Source organism: Lycorma delicatula, chromosome 4 (assembly GCF_047948215.1).
Source record: "Lycorma delicatula isolate Av1 chromosome 4, ASM4794821v1, whole genome shotgun sequence".
In the NCBI taxonomy this organism is placed as follows: Eukaryota; Metazoa; Arthropoda; class Insecta; order Hemiptera; family Fulgoridae; genus Lycorma; species Lycorma delicatula.
In genome coordinates, this window is record NC_134458.1 from 56,723,110 (window position 1) to 56,747,111 (window position 24,002).

At 30.7% G+C, this 24,002-nt stretch overlaps 1 protein-coding gene across 7 annotated transcripts in view; it reads right to left on the reverse strand.

The window, feature by feature from the left end:
* Positions 1 to 24,002, reverse strand: part of HUWE1 (HECT, UBA and WWE domain containing E3 ubiquitin protein ligase 1) — a 299,081-nt gene that overhangs the window by 89,521 nt on the left and 185,558 nt on the right. For all 7 annotated transcript variants that reach the window (XM_075363006.1, XM_075363009.1, XM_075363005.1 and 4 more), the window contains 7 exons: positions 23,515 to 23,655; positions 22,194 to 22,346; positions 20,422 to 20,579; positions 14,684 to 14,931; positions 12,253 to 12,427; positions 4,593 to 4,719; positions 1,690 to 1,813 (listed from right to left, as the gene is read on the reverse strand). In XM_075363006.1, coding sequence (XP_075219121.1) covers positions 1,690 to 1,813; positions 4,593 to 4,719; positions 12,253 to 12,427; positions 14,684 to 14,931; positions 20,422 to 20,579; positions 22,194 to 22,346; positions 23,515 to 23,655 — 1,126 coding nt within the window. The remainder of the gene's footprint in view (positions 1 to 1,689; positions 1,814 to 4,592; positions 4,720 to 12,252; positions 12,428 to 14,683; positions 14,932 to 20,421; positions 20,580 to 22,193; positions 22,347 to 23,514; positions 23,656 to 24,002) is intronic.

Below are 24,002 nucleotides of genomic sequence, written 5' to 3' on the forward strand. Positions count from 1 at the left end.
TTTATAATAAGAAAAGCAAACTCGACCGGTGAGTGGAATATATTGAAGAGTTATATGGAGGAAATGAATTAGAAAATGTTGTCATAGAGGAAGAACAGGAAGTCGAAGAGGATGAAAGGGGAGAAACAATACTGAGATCTGAATTAAAGAGAGCATTAAAAGATTTGAATGGCAGAAAGGCTTGCGGAATAGACAGAATACCTGTAGAATTACTGTGCAGTGCAGTGAGGAAGCGATATATAGATTATACAAACTGGTGTGTAGTATTTACAAAAAAAAGGGGAAGTTCCGTCAGACTTCAAAAGGAGTGTTTCAGTCATGATACCAAAGAAAACAGGAGCAGATAAATGTGAAGAATACAGAACAATTAGCTTATCTAGCCACGCATAAAAATCTTAACTAGAATTCTTTACAGAAGAATTGAGTGGAGAGTGGAAGAAGTATTAGGGAGAAGACCAATTTGGTTTAAAAAAATGTATAGGGACAAGGGAAGGAATTTTAGGGCTGATTAATAATAGAAGGAAGATTAAAGAAAAACAAACCAGCATACTTCTTGGCATTTATAAACCTAGAAAAGGCATTCGATAACGTAGACTGGAATAAAATGTTCAGCATTTTAAAAAAAATTAGGGTTCATACACAGAGACAGAAGAACAATTGCTAACATGTACAGGAACCAAACAGCAACAGTAACAATTGAAGAACATAAGAAACAAGCCGTAATAAGAAAGGGAGTCCAACAAGGATGTTCCCTATCTTCGTTACTTTTTAATCTTTATATGGAACTAGCAGTAATTGATGTTAAAGAACAATTTAGATCCGGAGTAACAGTACAAGGTGAAAAGATAAAGTTGCTAAGATTTGCTGATGATATGGGAATTCTAACTGAGTAAAAGAAATTTAGAAGGACAATGAACGGCATGGATGAAGTCCTACACAAGAACTACCGCATGAAAATAAACAAGAACAAAACGAAAGTAATGAATTGTAGTAGAAATAACAAAGATCGACCAATGAATATAAAAATAGGATGAGAAAAGATTATGGAGGTAGGAGAATTTTGTTATTTGGGAAGTAGAATTACTAAAGATAGACGAAGCAGGAGCGATATAAAATGCCGACTAGCACAGGGAAAAAGAGCCTTCAGTCAGAAATATAATTTGTTTACATTAAAAATTAATTCAAACATCAGGAAAAGATTTTTGAAGGTATATGTTTGCAGCATAGCTTTATATGGAAGTGAAACTAACGATCAGAGTACCTGAAGAGAAAAGATAAGAAGCTTTTGATGGGTGGATAGTGACAAATGAAGAGGTGTTGCGGCAAATCAATGTAGAAAGAAGCATTTGGAAAAATATAGTTAAAAGAAGAGGAGACAGACTTACAGGCCACATATTAAGCATCCTGGAATAATCGCTTTAATATTGGAGGGAAAGGTAGAAGGGAAAAATTGTGCAGGCAGGCAACGTTTGGAATATGTAAAACAAATTGTTAGGGATGTAGGATGTATACTGAAATGAAACGACTAGCACTAGATAGGGAATCTTGGAGCTGCATCAAACCAGTCAAATGACTGAAGACAAAAAAAATATGATAAAGCATAACAAATGTTATTATATATATATATATATTATATTGTAAATAGAAATGTGACCAATTATTTGGCACTAAAAATTACTGAAAACTTACCTTCTGCTTCATCTTCTTCTTCGTCATCCACCTGATCATCAATATCGGTAGCTGGATCTTCCATTCCACGTCTTTCCTCTTCAGAACCATTTGAATCAGAATCATCAGAACTACTTTCACTTGCCTGTAATTATATTAAGAGTGATCCTTATGTAAATATCATTTATATATATATATATGTAATTTTATAAACATTAATAACAATGAGAATCATTAACAGAAAGAGGGCTTAGTACTCATTTGAACATGAACTACTAATAAAAAGATTCTAAAAAAAAAAGAAGAGTTAGACCTCACAAAGTTATTACATTGAAGGGTTTTTCTAGTTTTCATAAAATAACAGGTGTTCCAGAAGTAACGTGATCCTCAACTTGAAAACATGGTCCTTAAAAGCAAGCATGATTGCGAAATTATTGTATGCTGAATATCTTACTTAAGGCAATAAATACATTTCTTTACTTATAGTTTAAGCCGTATTTGTTTTGCAAGAGCTTGTTATTCACATATGTAAAACAAGTATTTGTTATAGCATTTCTTTTTCTATCTAGGATATTATCTTCAAACAATTTCTTACAAGCAAATGCAAAAATTATTTTGGAATGTGCTAAATAATCAGAAAATGACATATCTGCTCAATTTCTGTCATAGACTGTGAAATAAGCAAAAAACTGCAATCTTTACAGTCATTTCAAAGGTGATTCTTTAATGCTAAGACTAAGGTAGATGATGAATTAAAATAAAAACGTACAACTGCAATTTCCAAGAAAATTACACTGGAAACTATATTCCTGGTTTGGAATTCCTAGAACAGTTTTTAGAGCAATAGAATGGCTTAGAAAACAACTGCTTTTAAATTGTAAATATAATAACTCAATAAAATTGTGTTCAAGAATGTAGGAAAATCAGATAAAACTTAACTACTAATTACTTCAGGTAGTTTCCTAGTTTATTAACAGGAAAAAAAAAAATTATGTTTACTTTAGTGATCACCGGTTTAATCCAGTTACACAGAGTAGTAGGTTATTTCAATGAAGCTTTTTTCTGGTCACGGTCATAGTGAAGGATGATATCATCCTGTGATTGTTTACTAAAATACACTAGCTACTATAAATTGGTATAATGTGCGCCATGAAAGATGATACAAACAATATTATGTTTGAAACATTAACTTTAACATTTTACCAAACGACATGTAAGGATAAAATTATTTCACTTTGTAAGTTAATCCACACTTTTCCTTTTTTCATTAATTACATCTTTAATAAGTTATAGCTATATTATAAATTACTTTGTAATACAAGGTTTTATCTACAATATTTATAAACATTCTGAAATTAAAGCTGGTCAGCTCATAAGCCCTGAAGCCATAGCTCTCAAAAGAGAATTTAATCACAATAGCATTATGCATATATTTTAATGTAACAAACACTATATAATTATCAGTTATGATACAAATTTAATAAGGAACTATCTTAAAAATTTATTTTAAGAGATCTAAGCAAATAAAAGTAGCTAGGTGGTGAAGATGGAGGGGAGGGGAAAGTCCCCTTACCAACTCATAATACAAGTAATTTTATACAAAATTTCTTGTCATTCACAAAAAAACCCTTCATTTGACAGGCACCTTGGTAGGAAACAGTCTCTGACGGACAAAATCAAATACCATACTTCTAACTTATAAGTGAATGATTAGCAATAACAGAATAATTAAAAATGAAATTTTTTCCTTAATAATCTTTAAAAATACAAAGAATACTAATATTAATAATCTCTACTGATTTGGTTTCTTATTTTTTTAATAAATACATAAGAAAATATTGGAGAAACAAGGAAAATCATAAAAATGAAAGAAATTAGCAAATGAAAGTTTTAATAAATGGAAAATTGTCACACAAAATCACAGCAGTTTAAATAGAAAATAGTGCAAACAAGAACAAGCAGCAAAGAAGAACACCAATATTAAAAACTTATGACAGCTTAAAAATGATTTCACAACTTCATTTAACTTACAAACAATAATCTGAATTTTACTACTTAACTCTCAGAAAGATGAGGCTAGAGATAATTAGTCAACCTTACCAAAAAATCATTTTTTTATACATGATATGTCATAATTTCAGGTTGGTTGATCCAAAATTTAAAATAAAATTATATAACTTACATTGAGAAGCAGAGGAATTGATAAAAGAAAATTTATCTATTTTAATTAGTGTCATCTCATAGTTTTAAAATAGATGAAATTTTTCTAAATTTAACTATTGTTACATACTATGTATATGGACAATTCAACGGAACTAAAAAAAAAAAAAAAAAAAAAAAGTATTATGCGTAGAAGTATTATGCGATAGAAAAACACAAACTTTATTCTTAACTCTTTTTTATTTTATACATACTGTAGTGATGAATTTACTTGGAGAAATTCTGCCTATTATCTGTAAGTTATAATTTTTTACTTATATTTGTTTATTTAAAATACAGAGTAACTAGGTTCATTTATTATGTTACACTATTATTTAAACTGAATACACAACTTTCTCTGTATGCTATAATACTATAACATAAGTCTTGTTCAAACTTTCATTAGTTGGACTACACAAAAGCCTGTTGTATGTTTTGAATTATGAATATTTTTAATTTAAATAATATATAAAATGTAACAAAATAATGCAATAAAACAAATTTCATTACATTTACTGTTTATGTATCTACATCTGATCTAAACAAAATACAATTTAACTAATAAACAAATTTTTTCTAACAACTTTATTTAAAAAGTATCCAAAAGAAATATTAAGAGAAAATAAATTTGGCTTCGAAACATGGAAGTCACTACAAAAACTAAATCTATAATTTTATTTACAGCATTATCTCTAAAAATAAAATACTTTATAGCTGCGACTTACTTCTTCGTTATGATTCATTTGTTGGTAAGTCAGATCATTCGGGTTCTCAATAGTTTCAATACTTTCATCGAATATAAATCTAGTATTCTGTTCAGTAGCATCAGTCTCACTAATAGGAGGAGCATCTCTGTTAAATAAAATTAAGTAAATTAGTAAAAACTGAAAGAAAATCGGACACAAATGCACATACATTTGACATATATATACACACACGGCAAATTCATAAAGTAAGGGCTGTCAGCTTATATTTAAATATTAGCAGGTCTATAAAACAGTTTCACACAGTTTCATGCATGCAGGGCCATCTATCGACTATTTAAGAAGCCACTGCAGTTGTTTTGATTCAGTAATTGTTTGCCTGCCGATGAATGCAGATTGCAATGTCCATGACAATTGTTTCTCCCACAAGTTGTGAAGTGTATGCTGTGATTCAATTTTTGTGTGCAAAAGGATCTTCAGCTGCTGAAATTCATTGAGAGTTGTGCCTAGTGTATGGATCTACAGTAATGAATGAAGGAAAGGTTAAGACAATGATGCTGAGACTTTAAAAATGGCCACACAAATGTGGATGACGAAGAGTGGAGTAGCGGGCTCGTACTCAGACCGATGAAATCGTTGAACAAGCGAACCAAAAACTGCAACGTGATCGGTGATTGACGATTAGTGCTCCGGCTGATGAAGTTCCGCATGTAGGATGCACCTCTATCAACACGATTGTCACAGAAAAGCTCAGATATTACAAATGGTGTACAAGGTGTGGGTACCAAAAATTCTCACCGACCAACATAAAGAGCAAAGAATTTGCAGTGGACAACTGTTTTTGGACCGCTATCGAGAAGTGATTTGTTTGATTTGGAAATGATTTGTTTTCCCACATTGTTACAAGCAACGAGATGTGGATATCCTATACTAATGCAGAATCGAAACAACAGTCAATGCAATGACACCATTCAAGTTTCCCATACTAAAAAATTTTAAGCTATCTCCATACACAAGTTGAAAAATGTTGGCTACCGTTTTTTGACATAAAACGGGTGTCGTCTGGGTTGATTTCATGTAACATGGATCAACAATTACAGCTGACATGGGAAACTATCATCCAGAGTAATCCTCCTTCACGACAACACGTGTCCTCACACTGCTGCCTTAACCAAGAAGATTAAAGATTTTCATTGGGAACTTTTTGACCACCTTCCATATAGTCCTGACCTTGCACCTAGCAACTACTTCCTCTTCTTGTATTTGAAAAAATGGTTTAGTGGACAAGACTGCTGTTGTCAACTGGTTCAATTCCCAGGCAGTGAACTTCTATGCAGATGGGTTAAAGAAATTGGTACAGCATTACGAAAAGTGCTTAGAACTGAATGGCGATTATGTGGAGAAGTAAAGTAGATATGCAGTAAACTAAAATTGTAAGTAAAAACCCTTTCTCAGGAATTAATTTTTTTTAATGACCAAACGGCCATTACTTTATGAATATGCCTCAAATATACACATACAGTAACATCTCCCTACAACAAAATGTGACGGGTCCTGTGAAATTGATTATTCAAATATAAAATAATATTAGACTTCAATATACGTTCAGAATATTCTGGAAACTTATGGACCATACATATAATACATTTTCACTAGTTTTTAAAAATTGTAAAACTGAAATAGGTTATTTTTTAGAAAATATTTACTGCAATGTATAAATTTTGACTTACCAGAGTAGTAATGAGAACAGTTTTCATTCATAAATATTTCAAATATATAATACACTTATTTCTATCTTCAAGTTAGTTATACGTATTTCATTTGAAAGTTACACTTAAAAAATAGGAAATACACTTAGCCTAAAACACATGAACGTAAAAAGATTTTTTAAATACTCAAGTAGTCTTAAACTCTAAATGGATGTTGAACAACCAAAATGCGAAACTAAAATAATAAACACTCACAACAAAATGAAAACTATTACTGCTTCAAATCATGGTTTTCATGATCCTGAATAAAATTATTCTCAACTGATACCAGGTGTGTGAGAAAAGTAATGAGATTGGTAACACTGCGAGTGATCTGGCAACGCTGTGTCTATCAGTCTGTGCTAGACTGGCTTGTTCATCCCTTCCACATGCTCAGTACGAGTTTCAACTCCGTTCAGCCAACACATTATTTTTTACAGCACCATCAGTGAAGTTGTTACGAAAATGGAGCATCGAAATTTAGAGCAACGTTGTGCAATCAAGTTTTGTATTAAACTTGGGGAATCCGCGAATGTGACCTTTGAAAAGTTGAAACAAGCTTATGCGGAATATTGCTTATCAAGAGCTCAAGTTTTCCACTGGCACAAATCATTTTTGGAAGGCTGAGAACATGTTGAAGATCAACCTCACTCATGAAGACTTTCAACTTCAAAATCTGACGAAAACGTTGAGCGTGTGAGGGTTCTTGTGAGATCAGACCGTCGTTTAACAATAAGGATGATGGGTGAACAGTTAAATTTAAACACTTTCACCGTACATCAAATTTTGACAGACAATTTGGACATGAGAAAGGTTTGTGCGAAATTGGTGCGGAAAAACCTCACAACGGAACAGAAGGACAATCGAAGAAATGTGTGTGTTGATCTTCTTGAGAGGACTGACAATGACCAAGAATTCTTCAATCGTGTGATCACACGTGATGGATCCTGGATATGTGAGTACGATCCTGAAATAAAGTGGCACACTCAGTCATCTCCTCGACTGATAAAATGTCGAATGAGCAAATCAAAGATCAAAACTATGCTGATCTGCTTTTTTGACAGTAGGAGTATCGTGCATAAAGAATTTGTTCCTTCAGGGCAAACTGTCAACGAAGTGTTTTATAAAGGTGTCCTCGAAAGACTCAGGAAAAGAGTGATTTGCATGAGACCAGACATTGCAGACAAGTGGATGCTTCATCATGACAATGCCCCATGTCACACGGCCATTTCCATCAGGGGATTTTTGACCTCAAAACGCATTCCTACGGTTCCTCAACCCCCCTATATTCACCTGATTTGAGTCTTTGTGACTTCTTCCTTTTCCCGAAATTGAAATATGTCTTAAAAGGACATCATTTTGGAACTCTGGAGAACATTCAAAAGACTGTGACTGACCAGTTAAAAGCCCTACCAGTTGAAACCTTCCAGCGCTGCTACCAGGAGTGGGAACGACTCCACCTGTGTATAGCTTCCCAAGGGAACTACTTTGAAGGGGATAATGTTGCTGTTTGAAAAAATGAAAACTTTGGTAAGTAAAAAGTCAGTCTCATTACTTTTCTCACACACCTTGTATGTATAGAAATACTAAGAAATAATTAACCTTTGACAAAATACAGCACACGGATTGCTTACATAAGTTCTTGCCCGCTACCATACTTTATTAATGACCATAGGCTAATTGGGAGGATCCTAGGCTTATATTAGGAAGCTGAAGCCAATAATGTGACGGCATATCTTTCCTAAACAACAATTAGTCTACTGCATATTATTTTACAAATCGAGGTTTGTGTACAATCTGTTTTTAACAGAGGTTTGTATACAATGTTTTTAATCACTTTATTATTACAGGGTACTCCATTTTTTAATTTCCTTTCCGTTTTATGGGATAAATTTAACGCATGAAATTAAAATTCATGTTTATTTTCTTTTTCCATATTACAGAGTTTTCCAACTTGAAGAGAATAATTTCTATTAAGATAAATTGGGATTTTGGAAACTGTACATTTTGAGGTTTCACTGTATGTGTGCATGCGCGCGCACATTACTTTACTGAAATTAATCTTTTTAAGATTCATTACTTTCCTCTGAACTGTTAGATTATATTTAAATTCTATTAAATAAGCCACCTAGTACAGAATATTGAGATAACACATATCTTACTTTAATTTTTCATGAAAGTACTTTTGTGGATCCCATGACCTCAGTCATATTTGAAATAATTCCATTACTGCATAATAAAAATATAAACATAAATATACTAAAATAACGATAACTGCGTATTAATTTACATTAGTGCTGCTATATGTTGCAGTTTTTAAAAGAACGTCTACCTCAACCACAGTCTGATGGTTTATCAAATTGAAATTTCGTTTGTGTTTATACATGTAATATTTTTCTAATACATTAAATTTTGGGTTAATATCAGTATACTGATATTACTGATATTTAGGTTAATATCAGTACTAAATTTGTGTTAATATCAGAAATAAAATGTTAATTGTTTGTTACAATGGTCTGCCATTATTAAGACAAACCATTTAGAATTTCTGTATTTTCTTCTGTTATCACAGGCACTGTGATACCAGACAATGATAAAAGGACACAGATAAGCGTGTCGCTTTTAACACCAACAATCTTTTTGGAAAATATCATTTTACTCCTCATACAATTATTTTTTTAACATGGGAGATTTCATTTCTATTCTGTATTAGCCGGGTTAAGAGTAAAATCAACTTAACTTTTATTGCAATTAATGAGATCAGGAAAATCCCACTGAATCCAAATCTTGTTTTTTTTTTGTTTTTTTTTTTACCAGAGGTTACTGTGTATTCTACAATACGTGTTAAACTTTACTTTATATACATAAGAATTAATTATTACTATTATTACATATGCGAGGTTTTTCTTTGACATGCAATTTATAGCATTTATTGGTTTGTAAAATTTTTTTTTAAATCAGAAATACAAGTAATTTTAATGTGTAATTTGCATATTTGCAGATAATGTATTTAATTAAAGCTGCACTTTTTATTTAATTTTTTAAAATAGCCGCTCTAACGATTAAATACACTTTCTCATTTTGGACAAACTGACCGCTATGGACTGATAAATTTAAGACACAGAAAAGTTACACCTTACTTGGTTTAACTTCAGTGATATTTGAAAGTTGATTTTTATTAACGTGACTTGTGCTGTTTTATTCTTACATCATCACTTGCTCTAATTTCAAGGATTGTACTGCTTAAAAAATTCAAAGTGTGGTGAAATCATCACACTGTAGGGATATTGCTTATCCACATTCCAACTTAATTTAATAATACCGTTACTTTTCATCTAAGCTGTACATCAATAATCAGTACCTGTATGATGTTACTAAATGTCCTTGACATTTGCATAATGCATTATTTCAAGAAAATAAACCCTTGTGTTTTTAAATTGCGCTCATTGCTGAATCCTACAAAATTACCTAACAATTTACAGCTGAAACTTGATCTTAGTAAGAGAGTACAAATCTTCTTATTTCTGATTTGATAGAGATGCTGCATGAAGTTTTTGATAAAAAAAAAAAATAATTCTTTTAAACTTATATTTCTATGGAGAATATTTTTCACTGAACTTCTTAAAAGATAATATCCATGGGAGTGTTCACAAACTCTAGCAGAGAAAAGTTGCTAGGAAAATGGCAAAATATATAGAAAAGTACACTGAAGAGGACAGATATCTTTCCCAACCCTTGCTGTAAATAAGTCTTTCAATATTTAAGAAATGCTAACAACTGGTATTAAAGTCTACACAAATATTCACATTAGCAACAGATCAATTTCTAAACTGGGCAACAGCATAGTTTAATTTTCTATTATTATATATAATCAATGACTAATTTATGAAGCATATTTATAATCAAATGTGAGTAAATTATTTACTGTAGCATTTTCAATAATTATAAAAAAAAAACTAAATAAATAATAAATTTAATAAAAAACAGAAAAAATTGTTGACAATATTATAGATACACATTATTTCTATAATGTAACATTTCAATATAATTTTTTATTTATAAATTCTCTCATCTTCTAACTGCATATTCTACATTAAACTATTATTATTATTATTACAGCATTAATAGTAATATTGAACATTATAATTAAACTTCAAGACATATTTTGTTGATCTTAGGTGAAAATTCTTCAATGATTATAGGCAATGTTATGGAATTTTATTATTTATAGTAGGGGCATCATGAAATCTGAAGCTTGTAGTCAAGCAGCTAATATGTTGTATATCAATGATTTTACAAATATTTTTACTATCTGTGCTTTCAAAACTGAAAACTAAACCTGTTCATGATTTAATCTCAATCATTTTACAATTTACATTAAAATTAAATGTATTTAACAAATCCCAAATTGATGTTAAGTATAATTTAATACTTTATTTTATAATATTAATTACAACTAGAATATAATTACCTTGAATTACTTCACTTGTAATTATTATTTGAAAATGTTATAGGCATTTCTAAATCAAAATTATATTTTATGGCCCAGCGATTAAAACTTACAAATGATGTATGCATTGACAAAATTAATAAATGTAAAAAGTCAACAAATCCTTTTAAATGAAACAATTTTGTGAGTATCAGTTATTGAAATAAATGGATCATTGTAATTAGTTGACTAACAAACATATACATCAATAGCAGCATTACATACAAAATAAAAAATATTAAATTTATTCTATTTATAGAATATATTAAAGTTAAAAGTGTAAAATAATGTTCAGTCATTTTTGTTCATCTATTGAGTGCATTTTACCAGCACCGTGTTTTGCTTTTCTTGATTTATAGTAGTGTGTGTAAAAAAGTATAGGTTAAATTTTTATTTAATCTCCAGTTGCAAGCAGGATGAATGAACTTAAATTCACTACAACTCACAAAAAAATTAAGTCAGCAAGCTCAAGAATTAAATCACTAATGTGTATAAATTCATAAAAGAAGCAAGTAAATTTAGAAAGTCAGGAAATGAGAGAAGTATATTATTACAATTGAAAAGTCTGAAGAACAGCATCTTCAAGTAAAATATCACAATCACAAATTCAAAAAAAAAAAACAAAAAACGGAGCTTTTAAAAAAAATACCAGAAAACCCATCAGAGGTTTCTACTTCTTTCAGTACAAGAAAAAATAAAATCTGCAACAAACTGGTAACAGACCTAGATGATTTTAACATGTGTGTAGTGAGAACCGCAAATGAATTTTATCTCGAAGAAAAACAGTTGCCCACCATTCCAAAATTTCTGGTGGTTGAAAGATTCAATAGGATTTCAGGAAGTTTCTTTTTTATAGACTACTGTTAGGTATTGCTTCAGAGGATGAGATGAAATAACATTTTCTACCATGTGAAAATGCCATGCCTGACCAGAATTCGAACCCAGGAACTCTGGATGAAAGGCAGGTTATGTAATTACGGCATTCCATTCTCATCTACTATGCTGAAACCTCAACTATATGAGATAACTACACGAGTTAGTAACACTTCATTTAATTTATTACTGGATCAACAAAATACTTATTTTATAAAAAAAAGAAGATTTTTTTTTATAAGATATATAATTATACATTATCAATTAAAAATGAATTAATTACATAATTAATATTTAATATTAATTCTTAAAATGATTAATATTAACATGAATGAAATTACAATGATAATAATAAATATTAGTGCTAATTTTGTGTAGTGTATAAATATACAGACAGTTCTATAGCAAGCCATATATTAGGTTAAATGGGTAATAGAATGTTAGCTGGATCAGATTCAGTTGACACAGTGTTAAGCTTCAAGATTCATGCCCTTTACTATAACACTCTATACAAACATGCATCACAGTTACAATAACAACTACAGAAAGATAACATTATATAATATCCAACCTATCAATAAGATGTTCTATCATTTCATCTGCATCTGCTTCATCAGCATCATCTGGAGGGTTAATAGGTTCTTCAGAGCATATATCAACAGCTGCTGAAACATCATGTTCAGTATTATCAGCATCTTCAACTGTTTCTTCTCCCTGTGCATTAGTCGGCTCCGAGACACTTGTACCTGAAACATAAGAAAGTATATTATAAATAAAAAATTGAGGACAATAACTTCACACAATACTATTTTCTTTTCCTACAGAGTAAAAAAAAAACCAACTGATTTACCTTTAGCTATAGAAAACTTTTAAGTATCTAATATATGACTACTACTTAAGGTGTACAGATAGATAAGATCAAATGGAGGCATAAATCCATTGCAGTATGACTTTGGGAAGATATCTGATTGTTAAAATCAAAATGTATAAATTAAATATGTGTAAATGCAATTACCTCACAAAAGTATTTCTGGACAATAACCATAAAATGAATGGCTTTATTTTTGAAAAAGAAGGAATAAATTTTCTTATTATTATTTTTGTTTTGAACAACTAGGCAAATACACTGGGTGTCTGAGAATTATCTAAACAACTTTGATATTGAGTAAATTTATTTATGAAGGTACAAGAACAGGTTTTATGAATTTAAAAACAATAAAACTAAGTTTTTTTTTTTTAAACCTGTAATCAGACATTCAATGCGAGCAACATTAATAATTTACAAAATATTCAACCAGTAATCAATTTCATGCCATGTTTGCAGTAACATATCCACATCTATGAGTTGTGATGAGTTAACTTTCCTTAAGGTAATCAGTATTCATCACACAAATTTTGCATACGTTATCCTTGATGAAACCCCCACAGAGAAAAATCACATGAAGTTACATCTAGTGATCGAGGTGGCCAAGCAATCAGTCCATCATGCCCAATCCAGCGTTTTGGAAATGTTGTTAAGAAATACACACTAATAAATCCCAGTCTGGCAGCTCTCCATCTTGCTGGAATATGATTTCAGGTTGTAACTCTTCAAGCAGAAGGTAAACAAAACCAGATACATATTCCTGTTAACTGCTGTTACCGCAAAGAAAAAAGGTCCTATCACACGATCATGAAGCAATCTGCACCAAACAGTAATTTTTGGGCTATCTGTAATATCGTCACGTATAACATGTAGATTCTCTGATCTCAGATTTGAACGTTCTGAGTGTTCACTTTTCCAGATGCATGAAATGTAGCCTCGTCTGACAACATAACTTTTTTATGGTAACAATCATAATTTTTTATTAATTTTTTCAATCATTTCTACATCAAATTCCTTCCTAGCACTGTGATCTTGTGGTGTAACGAGCTGCAATGTTAGTAATTTATAAGGATGCAGTTATAATTGTTTCTTCAAAACATAGTGAATGGTAGTTCACGGGATAATTTAACTTGCAAACTGCAATCAGAGTTGGCTTCCCAGGGCTGAGAACAAAAGACTGATGAATGGTCTCCATTTTTTCATCCGATGTTCTAGGCCTGCCTGCACCCTTCTTATGTTCAACACTGCCAGTTTCTTTAAATTTATCATGCCATGAACAAATATTAGTTCTAGAGGGTGTCTCTAAATTATAGAGTTCTAAAATTGCATGGAGCTTCTGTATCTGATTTTGTTTTAATGAACCACTTTACACATTGTATTTTCATCTGGAGATTCATGTATGCAGTTACATATACAAACACAGTGCAATCTAGTATTATCCAAGGGAAACTTTATGAGTTACCTGTTAAAGAAAGCCAAAACATTCATTAATAGGACTATTACTTTTTTCTAATAACACATCAAAGGTGTTAAAGAATTCTCCAACAACTAGTACTATTAAAAATTAAATAAGCTTATTGGCCTTGTTTAAAAGTTGTGTTAAATTTTCAGACCTTTAGGCTCTTACTGTGCTTCACAACTGTTAAGATTTGTCATCAATTGCTGAATTGCTAGTTTAATGATTATAACCAATAACAGACATTAAAAACAGAAAAGATTCCAAATAAACTTTTACAATAGTTATTTTTCAATGTTTTAGAATAACATTTCAAAAATCAAAAATCTCAGTAAAACCAGGAACCTATCCTCTAAATGATGCAATATGAGTCACGAAAATAAGTGCTAAGAACATTTCTGGGGCATGCCGGGGATAAGTAAAGCAAAAATTGGTAATGACCTATGCACTTTGGAACATAGCCTTAAAGAAATAATAGTTTGCTTTTAAGCATGTGTACACACACATACAGATTTCAACATACACAAATATATACATCTCCTGAGTTTATCACAACCCACAACACTTGACAGGATTTGATAAAACTGAAACTGCCATAATATCCTGATCTGGATAACTGGGTAGTCAATCAGCTCAATATTGTAAATGTTTCAGTATTTATTTTTTTAAAAGATATTTTACCTGTTTGAGTACTAGGTGGTTCATCAGTAGCAGGCATAGTGACACTTCGTTTAGCTTTTAATTTTGCAGCTGCTGCTGTAGCTACTGATGAAGGACAGCTCATAATTCGCGACAATGACTCTAATGGCTTAAGAACTGCATTCATTGTAGCTGCCATTTTTGGGCTGGAAAGGTCAAGACTGTGTGGAATTCTTGAAAGATCAGTTATAATACCCTTTCTCATCATGAATCGTACCATATTATTAACACTAAAAAAAAAATATATATATATAAAATTTTTTTAAAATTCAACACTTTAATAGTATTTTCACAAGAAAATATAATTAACAATAATTTTAATACATAATTTTATTTCTATCGAGTTACACTTAATGTAATCTTCAATGTACAAGGGTGAATCAAATTTAAACAGTTATTTTGCTATTCTAAGCAGCAAGCAGTTCCAAGCTGGATGACTGAGTGGGGGGGATTAATGTTCGGTGTGTTAGAGAAGGGAAACCAGCTCTTTGACGAAGTAGTATTTTACATAATATTTAATGTTATTGTTGTTACAACTGTTTTCATTTTATACCTGTTATAAATTTTATGATAAATCTAATCTTTTTGTTATCCGAGAAGGAGCTCTTTATACTCCTCTTGGACTTTGTTAAATTTATTTTTATTTTATATTAGTTTTTTATTATTATTATTATTATGCTTTTACGGCCAACATGGGACCACTTAAGTCAACTTTAGTTGGATCTTTTCTGAGAAAAGCATGTTATTTTACTCTTTCGAGCTGCCCAGTATTTCTTCATCCGTTCAGATCTTGCTTTCTTTTCTTCATCCGTAAACACCCTCTTCGTTGTATTTTGTCGTTTGTCTGTCTTTTGTTTAAATCTAATGCTTTTATCTTTTAGCTTTGTAATTTTTCCAGTTTTATTCTGTAGGTCAGTCAGGGAAATTCCCAATTCTTTCATATCTTCTCTAATTTCTTTGATCCATCCTACTTCTAGCTTTTGGAACCAGAGCTTTTCAATGATATTTCTTGACAGTCTTGTTTGCGGTGTCCTTATGAGATGACCGAAGAAAGAAATTCTTTTTTTCCGCATAGTATCAGTAACAGGCTCTATTTCTCGATACACCACCTCATTTGGCACAATCCACCATTGGCCTTCTTTTTGGTGTTTTTTATTGATACACGTTCTGACAATTCTCCTCTCTATTTTCAGAATTTTTTCAATTCGGTTTTTCTGAGTGATTTTGAAAAGGGTCTCGCTTCCGTAGGTGACTTCTGGCTGTACTACAGTTTTATAATGTTTAAGTTTTGTTTTAGCAGAAAGGCATTTTTTGTTATATGTTGACCAAGTTAATTTTTGGGATTTAATCATTTTATTTGTCCTGTTTTGCCATGTCACTTTTTCATTTAAATTATAAGTTATTATTTCCCCTAGATATTTAAATTGTTTTACTATTTTACTATTTTATATTAGTTTTATATATATATATTTTAAAGATTTTGTCTATAATAATAGTTGTAACTAATTTATTAGTTATCTGTGATAGTAGTTGTAAGTTTCTTTCTTTTACTTTTTTTTTAATATATTAGTTTAAATTTTTTTAAATTTCTTTAAATTTTTGTGTTTAATTTTTTATTTTTGTTTTTTATATTTTAAATTCTTTACTTTCAGACGATGATAATGGGACAACATTTTCCCATAAAAAAAAAACTTGGTTAGCTCCTGCGCTCTGTTCTGTCATCAGTACAGCCATGAGCGAGCAAGAAATTCCGTCATCTGTTGCACAATGTATAATCATAACATTTTTAACTAATGAAGGTGTTAAATCCACAGAAATTTTAACTCGTTCAGAGGTACAGTTTGGAGATACTGCAATGTCCCATAACAGAGTGTAAACATCGACCAGACAATTTAAAGGCGGACGAGAAAGTATAAAAAGCGAAATCCATGATCGACGCCCAATGTAAAGTTCGCAGTTGACAACATCCGTGCAGTTCAAGAGCTTATCAAAGGTGATCACCAGTTCACTGTCGAAGAAATCACGTCAGAAGGGGTATCAGCTATGGGAGTGCTCAATCCATTATCACTGATTATCTTGGTTTTAGAAAAATTAGTGCTCAATGGGTTCCAAGGTTGCTGACCGAAAATCAAAAACAGGTCGGGTAAGAGATCAGTAAGACTTCTAAATCGATTTCAGCAAAAAGGGGATGATTTTTTGAAACACATTGTCATATATGATGAGACAAGGGTCCATCATTACAATCCAGAGTCAAAAATGGCGAGTAAGGAATGGTTAAGGAAGGATGAAAGTTTCCCAGTGAAGGCCAAAACCTGTCTGTCAGCCGAAAAGGTTCTTGGTTTCTTTTACTCAAGGGAAGTTTTACTCATTGATTTTCCCCACAATCAACTACGATGAATGCATCATTACAATCCAGAGTCAAAAATGGCGAGTAAGGAATGGTTAAGGAAGGATGAAAGTTTCCCAGTGAAGGCCAAAACCTGTCTGTCAGCCGAAAAGGTTCTTGGTTTCTTTTACCAAGGGATTTTCTTTTACCTCTGGATTTTCAATCCAGGGTCCATCATTACAATCCAGAGTCAAAAATGGCGAGTAAGGAATGGTTAAGGAAGGATGAAAGTTTCCCAGTGAAGGCCAAAACCTGTCTGTCAGCCGAAAAGGTTCTTGGTTTCTTTTACTCAAGGGAAGTTTTACTCATTGATTTTCCCCACAATCAACTACGATGAATGCAGCTTACTATTGCCTATTGCCAACTGCTGCAGTCAAAAGACTGACTATGGCCATCAGAGATGTCATCCTTCTTCAAGATGCCACGCTGTACACCACAATTTTGACAAGGTATAAATTGGAAAAAATGCACTGGGAAACTCTCGACCACTCTCTCTACAGTCCAGATTTTCCCCTCTGTGACTGTTTTTTGTTTGTGCCCTTGAAAGAATCACTTGGAGGGGAACGATTTAAAAACAATGAAGACATCAAGGAGCACGTGCGCAATGAGTTGACAATTTGTCCTCCAACTTTTTATGAAGAAGACATATTCAATCTTTCAAATCGTTGGGAAAAGTCTGTAGATCATGCAGGAGACTATATAGAGAAATGAAGTTAGGAATTGTGTATATTATTAATCAATAAATTTATTTTAAAAAATTACCGTTTATATATGATTCATTCTTACAACAACTATGTCAAGTTTAGTTAATCCCTAACTACTTGTATTCACAGGTCGAATATACTAATATGTAAGTGTATATATCTGTAGCAACAAATCATTAAAAAATATAAATTATAATAAAAATAAATTACCGATAAAGGTTACAAAATATCTACATTAATGTGAACACAGGTGTTATTCAATAAAAAGTAACTTTAGAAAAAAAATTATACAATTTGTGAATATCTAGTAATTAATATATCCTTTATTCTTAATAAAAGAACACAATTCGGCATTGATTCAACAAGAGCACTACACATTTTTTTGATTTCATTATGAAACCATACCGATATTACTGCTTTAATCAGATCAAATTTAATGAAGCAATTCATTTTTAAGTTTTTTTTTTACTATTGCCAAAGATTCTCCAATTGGGTTTAAGTCTTTGGGGAGTTGCCTGGCCACGGAAGCATTTTAATGTTTCATTCTTCAAAACATTTTTACACTTTTTTGGCAGTATGGCATTGCGCCAAATGTTGACAGAACACTTAGACAAGATTGCTTTGTAGGAATTTGTTTTGAAGTTGTGTCACAACCCTTTCCTTCAGAATCTTGATATATTCATTACTTTTCAACATACCATCTACTTGAAATAATGAACAAGGGCCTTCAAATATGAAACAACCCCAAAAAACTTCCTTTTTTTCTAGGGATGTTTCATTGTTAGATGAGTCAGTGATGTATTTTCATCTGATACTTTTCTAACGAATAAAACCCTTTGTCCCTGAATATAAAAATGCAACTTCTCTGAAAACATAACATTTTTCCAGCATTCTTCAGTCCAGTTAGCATGTGCTTTGGGCGCACAAGAGCCTTTTTTTGCACCCTGCTGGAGTTAAAAGCTACTTATTAGCTGGCCAATGAGCTTTCTGTCCATCTGAGAGAAGTCGGCATCTAACAGCTGACATGTATATCTGTTCCACTGGTTGCTAATTCTTAATTTAAATCAACAGCAAATAATTTTGGATCAAGTTTACTTTTTCTCACTAATAACCAATCTTATGTTGGAGTAGTTTTCCTTTCACGGCCACATTTACCTTTCCTTTGAAAAAGGACCAGTTTCCTTAATTTCTTTTAGAATAGCATTCACTGTCTCTAATCCAACAACACACTAAGAAGCTATCAGTCGTGGCATACTCGTAGGCTCGAAAAGAGAAAGAATTTTCAAACACTTTCTTGGAGTTTTGTTATATATTCAAGACGCAACAAAAAAAATACAAAAATATGATTTTATAATAAAAAATATAATAGCTTTTATAAAATTTTATTTATAACATGGAAATTGCTAAATAAAAAAAAAAAACCAATAACCTCACATTACACAGACAACTTGAAGAATGGGTGTGATCAAGCAGTGTAGCCACAAATTAGAAATAAACAAATGAAATTCTGTTAGGATTAATTTGCACGCTACTGTATATAAAGTGCCATAACCGTAATGTTTGTATGCAACCTCACACAAGATAAAATCACTATTTAAACTGGCATAGTCATTCTTACGATGACCAGCCAAACATATAGCTGCACATTGGCAAGCAGAGTCTATTGAATGCTAATGTTCAGTTCTGCTAGAAACACTATCACTAAATCTACAACAAGGACTGACTTAATAACAAACACCATAACTTCAGAGAAAGCTACTATTACTATTGCTTCTTGATCTAAGTACTATATATCACACATAATAAATAGAAAAAATAAAGAAAAAAATTATCATATCCCCTCTGTTGTAAAATAATGTACTATATACTTTCCCTACTCTATGGGGGATAAATTACAACAGAATAGGACACCATTTACTAAGTAATGCAATTCAAACACAACTATATAAATTTGATTACTGTAAGTTAACCAATTTTATTCTCAGAAGAAGAGTATATAAAGTACTCATTATGACATACACTGACTTGTACTGCACAACGGAATAAGATGAATTATATTCTACACAGAAGGAAAGTGTTTAGACTTAGATTTTAAAATGTCTGCCATCAATATAGAAATTACTTGAAAAAACTGAAAACAGGTATGTAAGATCAGGCTGATTTTAAAATGGTGATGCAGCAGCAACATCCCAAGATCTTCTTGGTCACCAGACACGTCCACTTCCTCTGGGGCTAGCTTAAAAATTAAATTTTTATTTTAAAAAGTATACGCAAAAAAGGTGAAACTGTTAACACAAAAATTTTAAAGCCAGGCAAAGTGTGCTCACAATAAGAGGAAGCACTTGGATCATGTAATTTTTAAGACAAAAATACTATAAAATAAGCACAAATGGCATGCTTTTGTTTAAAATTATGTTAGTTAACCATTTACGACTAAAACAACTGGCTTTCTTTAATGATTTCAAAAACGTTCTATTTCGCTGCCACATCCTAACAATTTTCATCATAAGCTCTACTATTTTATGTATTTTTTTTTTAAATTATCATTTTAATAATGTATACTAATGCAACAAGTCATGTGATAATCCCCCCATTCCTATGTTCACACTACAAAAAATAATACAACTAACCTGAACTGACTTAACTTCAAAGCAGAAGTTAAAGTATTTATCGGTACAGGAGGGCAGTTTTCAATCATAATAGTCACAATACCAACAAGATCTTGAATGTGTTGATGTTTTCGACTTGACTCAGGCATTGCTAAGGTGCGAGACAAAGCTGATTTTACCTATTTAAAATAAAAAAAATATCTTCAGGATTAAATTTGTTATGACCAGCTGTTAATATGTAAAATATTTAATACAATTATACAAATACATATACATAATTAGTAACTGATAATACATTACCTTTGTATAATCCCTAATCTTTAACATGTACAGCATTAAGAAATTGAAAATTTTGCTGTATTTATAAAATTTTATTTTCCTATAACCTTGTAAACCTACACAGCATGAAGATTCAACACCCTTCATTTATAAAAGTTTTGTCATCTCATTCAACACTTAATGGTTACAGCAAAATTTGGAATCCAATCATATCTTCAGGAATCACTTGTAAATTTCAGGATGTGCCTACATCACTAATAGGTAACTTTGTTTAATGTTACCTACTTACAGCTAACAGAATTGTTTTTACCTTCCAATCTTCACACTTTATCACATATTTAGTCAACACATAGCTTGTTCTTTATTTGTGTTTCAATTTTCTCTTTTCAAGTTTTTATGACAAGGTTTTCTTAAATTTTTTTCATCATCTTTTTCAATCAAATCATCCATTATCACTTGCAGGATGCTATGTTCTTCATTATGAACAGCACCAATGTGTTACTTTAGCTATCTTAACTCATAACATTCATCCTGTAAACATCACAAATTTGCCTGTGAATTTCAACCATAGTTTTTCCCTGATCAAAAATCAGATCACTCCTCACATTTCAAACTATCCAGGATCAGAAATTGTACCATTCATTACAAATGGATGAATATAAACAACTAATAACAAAATGACCTAACTATTGTTGCTAACAGCTTACTATTGTTTGAAATAACTAATCTACACAAGCAGAATCTGTCTTCATCACATATAAAAATGGCAAATTTAAAATGAACCTTACTCTAAAAACACATCTCAGTATTATTACTCAGACATATATTAAACTGTGATCAAAGATTTAAACACAAGCAGTCAATAAAAAAAATCTCCATTAGTAGTATATCCCACACTGCAATGTGGGATTTCTTAACTAAGAAATTAACCTTCTTAGTAAGAAAGTGAATGGTTCCCACAATGCAATTAGTAGAAGTTAACCTTCTTAGTAAGAACATAAATGGTTAAGAAGTTTACCATTTAGTAAAAGTCACTTTGCTTCTAAATTACGTTATAATTTTCACCAAGGTGAAACCTTAAGAAAACTATCTTTTAGGTATAAAATATTTGTCAACAGTTTAAAAAAAAAAAAATATATATATATATATATGTATATATTATTTTTTTAAATCAATTCTTCAGAGTACAGTAAAGTAAGTTAAATGGACAACATGCATCAACTGCTTTACTTAAAATTAGTTTTATTTGATTTTAATTTTAATTTTTGGTTTATAAATTTAATTTGATTTTACGCCTTGACATCATATTTTTACATATGTAAAAAATGTTACAATTTAATTTTTAATGTTAATTTTAATTAATTTTCATATTTTTAATAAAATAAATAAAATAAGCATGTATATATACTATAATAATAATAATAATAATAATATGAATTTTAATTTTCACAGTTTCATAAAAATAATAACTATGAAACATCATAAATAAGTATGAATATAATCATTTAAAATACCTCAGATACTAGCGTTAATTGTGCATCTGGTGAATGGTTGCACGAAGACAGTGCAGCAATGAGGCCCCTAGCCATATTTGGTAATTCATGATCAGTCATTCCATCTCTGGTAGGCATAAGATGGTCCAAAACAAATGCAATTGCGCTGCAATCCTAAAACCAATGATTTAAAAAAATAATTATTCTTAATTACTAATATAACAATTAGTTCATATAATTAGTAGCCATGCAGTATATTAATGAATATATAATTATTTAAGAAAAATAATTAATGAAAAATAAGTCAAGAAGCTACAAAGCATATTGACACTTTTGTTTTTTAATGTATCTGTTCATTTTTTTTTTCCATTAAAAAATCAGTATGCCAATTGTATTAACAAAAAGTGACAAACTGATTGAAATTTGCAGTGAAGCTATCTTTTAATCACCGCAAAAGAAAATTCCTCATACAAATCTGTTGACTGCAGGTTTGTAACAAGAATAAATGGGACCAAAATTTACAACATGTGTAAAGCTTATATAAAAATGATTGCTGCAAATTTATCAAATGTGTCAAGTAAACTTTGATTTTCTTGATAAAGTTTTGATTAAGGTTTTCTTTAAATATATCATTACAATTTTAACTAAGGATGCGTTTATAGCAGTTCAAAATAGTAAAATAATTTATAAATTTGTATAATACTTTTTTTCTTAACATCTCAATTGTTAAATAAACAAGAAAAGGGGTGGTGTCAAATTAATAAGAAAGTACATATGATCAAGCAATGTAGACAATGTCGAAAGAAGCAAACAAAATTTGTTTCCACATTAATATGCACATAGTATAGATTTATTTCTGTTTGAATTTGCAGGTCTAAATAGGTCATACATTAATATTCTCTTTCAAGAATATATGTTGGCTTCTACACCAAAAACTTGGGGATTTAATTACTACTATAGCATTTCATGATTTCTATCAGCTGCACATAAGACAAATAATATACTACGCCCTACGTAATAATAATGAAAATAAGAAGCAATCAAACAAGGGCTATTCACCACTTGCATAAAAAAAAATTGCTAAAGAAAAACAGTTTATTCAGAAAGTAGATTATATTATGCAATATGACAGGAAAAAGGTGAAAAATTATGCTAATACTAATTCTCATTCTAAAAACAAAAGATATATAAATACAAGAATTTGTTAAGAAATAACAAAGAAAATTTAAAAATACTACATTTAGATAAAGAATTAATATTTCATTCAGTTAATAAAATAGCATCAAGAAGGTTCTGACAATAGAAAACCTTTAGTCCATATATAACAAAAATAAGCCCTCACCTCTTTAATCATTTCAACCTCATTGGCTGAATACGCATATTCTGTAATCAGCTTGGCAATAGTTGTATATGATCTAACTGCATCACCTAAAATTTTAAGTATAGCTGACTTTGAAAGTAATGGAAGTTTCTTCATTTTTTCCTGAAACATAATAAACATTAAAATTACTAATAAAGATATATAATATTTAGTAATATTAGACATTAATTTTATATATATATTCAATATTAACTGAAACTTAATCACCAAAGCACAGTGGTCAATATGTTGATGGATTATTTGACTTTCAAAAAAAAACTTCAACTGGATTCACAATTGGATCAATTTAAGAAAAATAGATCTTGCACAGAGCAAATATCTAATTTCAAAAATACTATGGCACATTGTAAATGTCAAAAATGAATGCATGTTATAACTTCTATTGATTTTCAAAAAGCGCATGATTCAGTAGGTAGAACATTACTTTTTTCAGCATTAATAGAATTAGA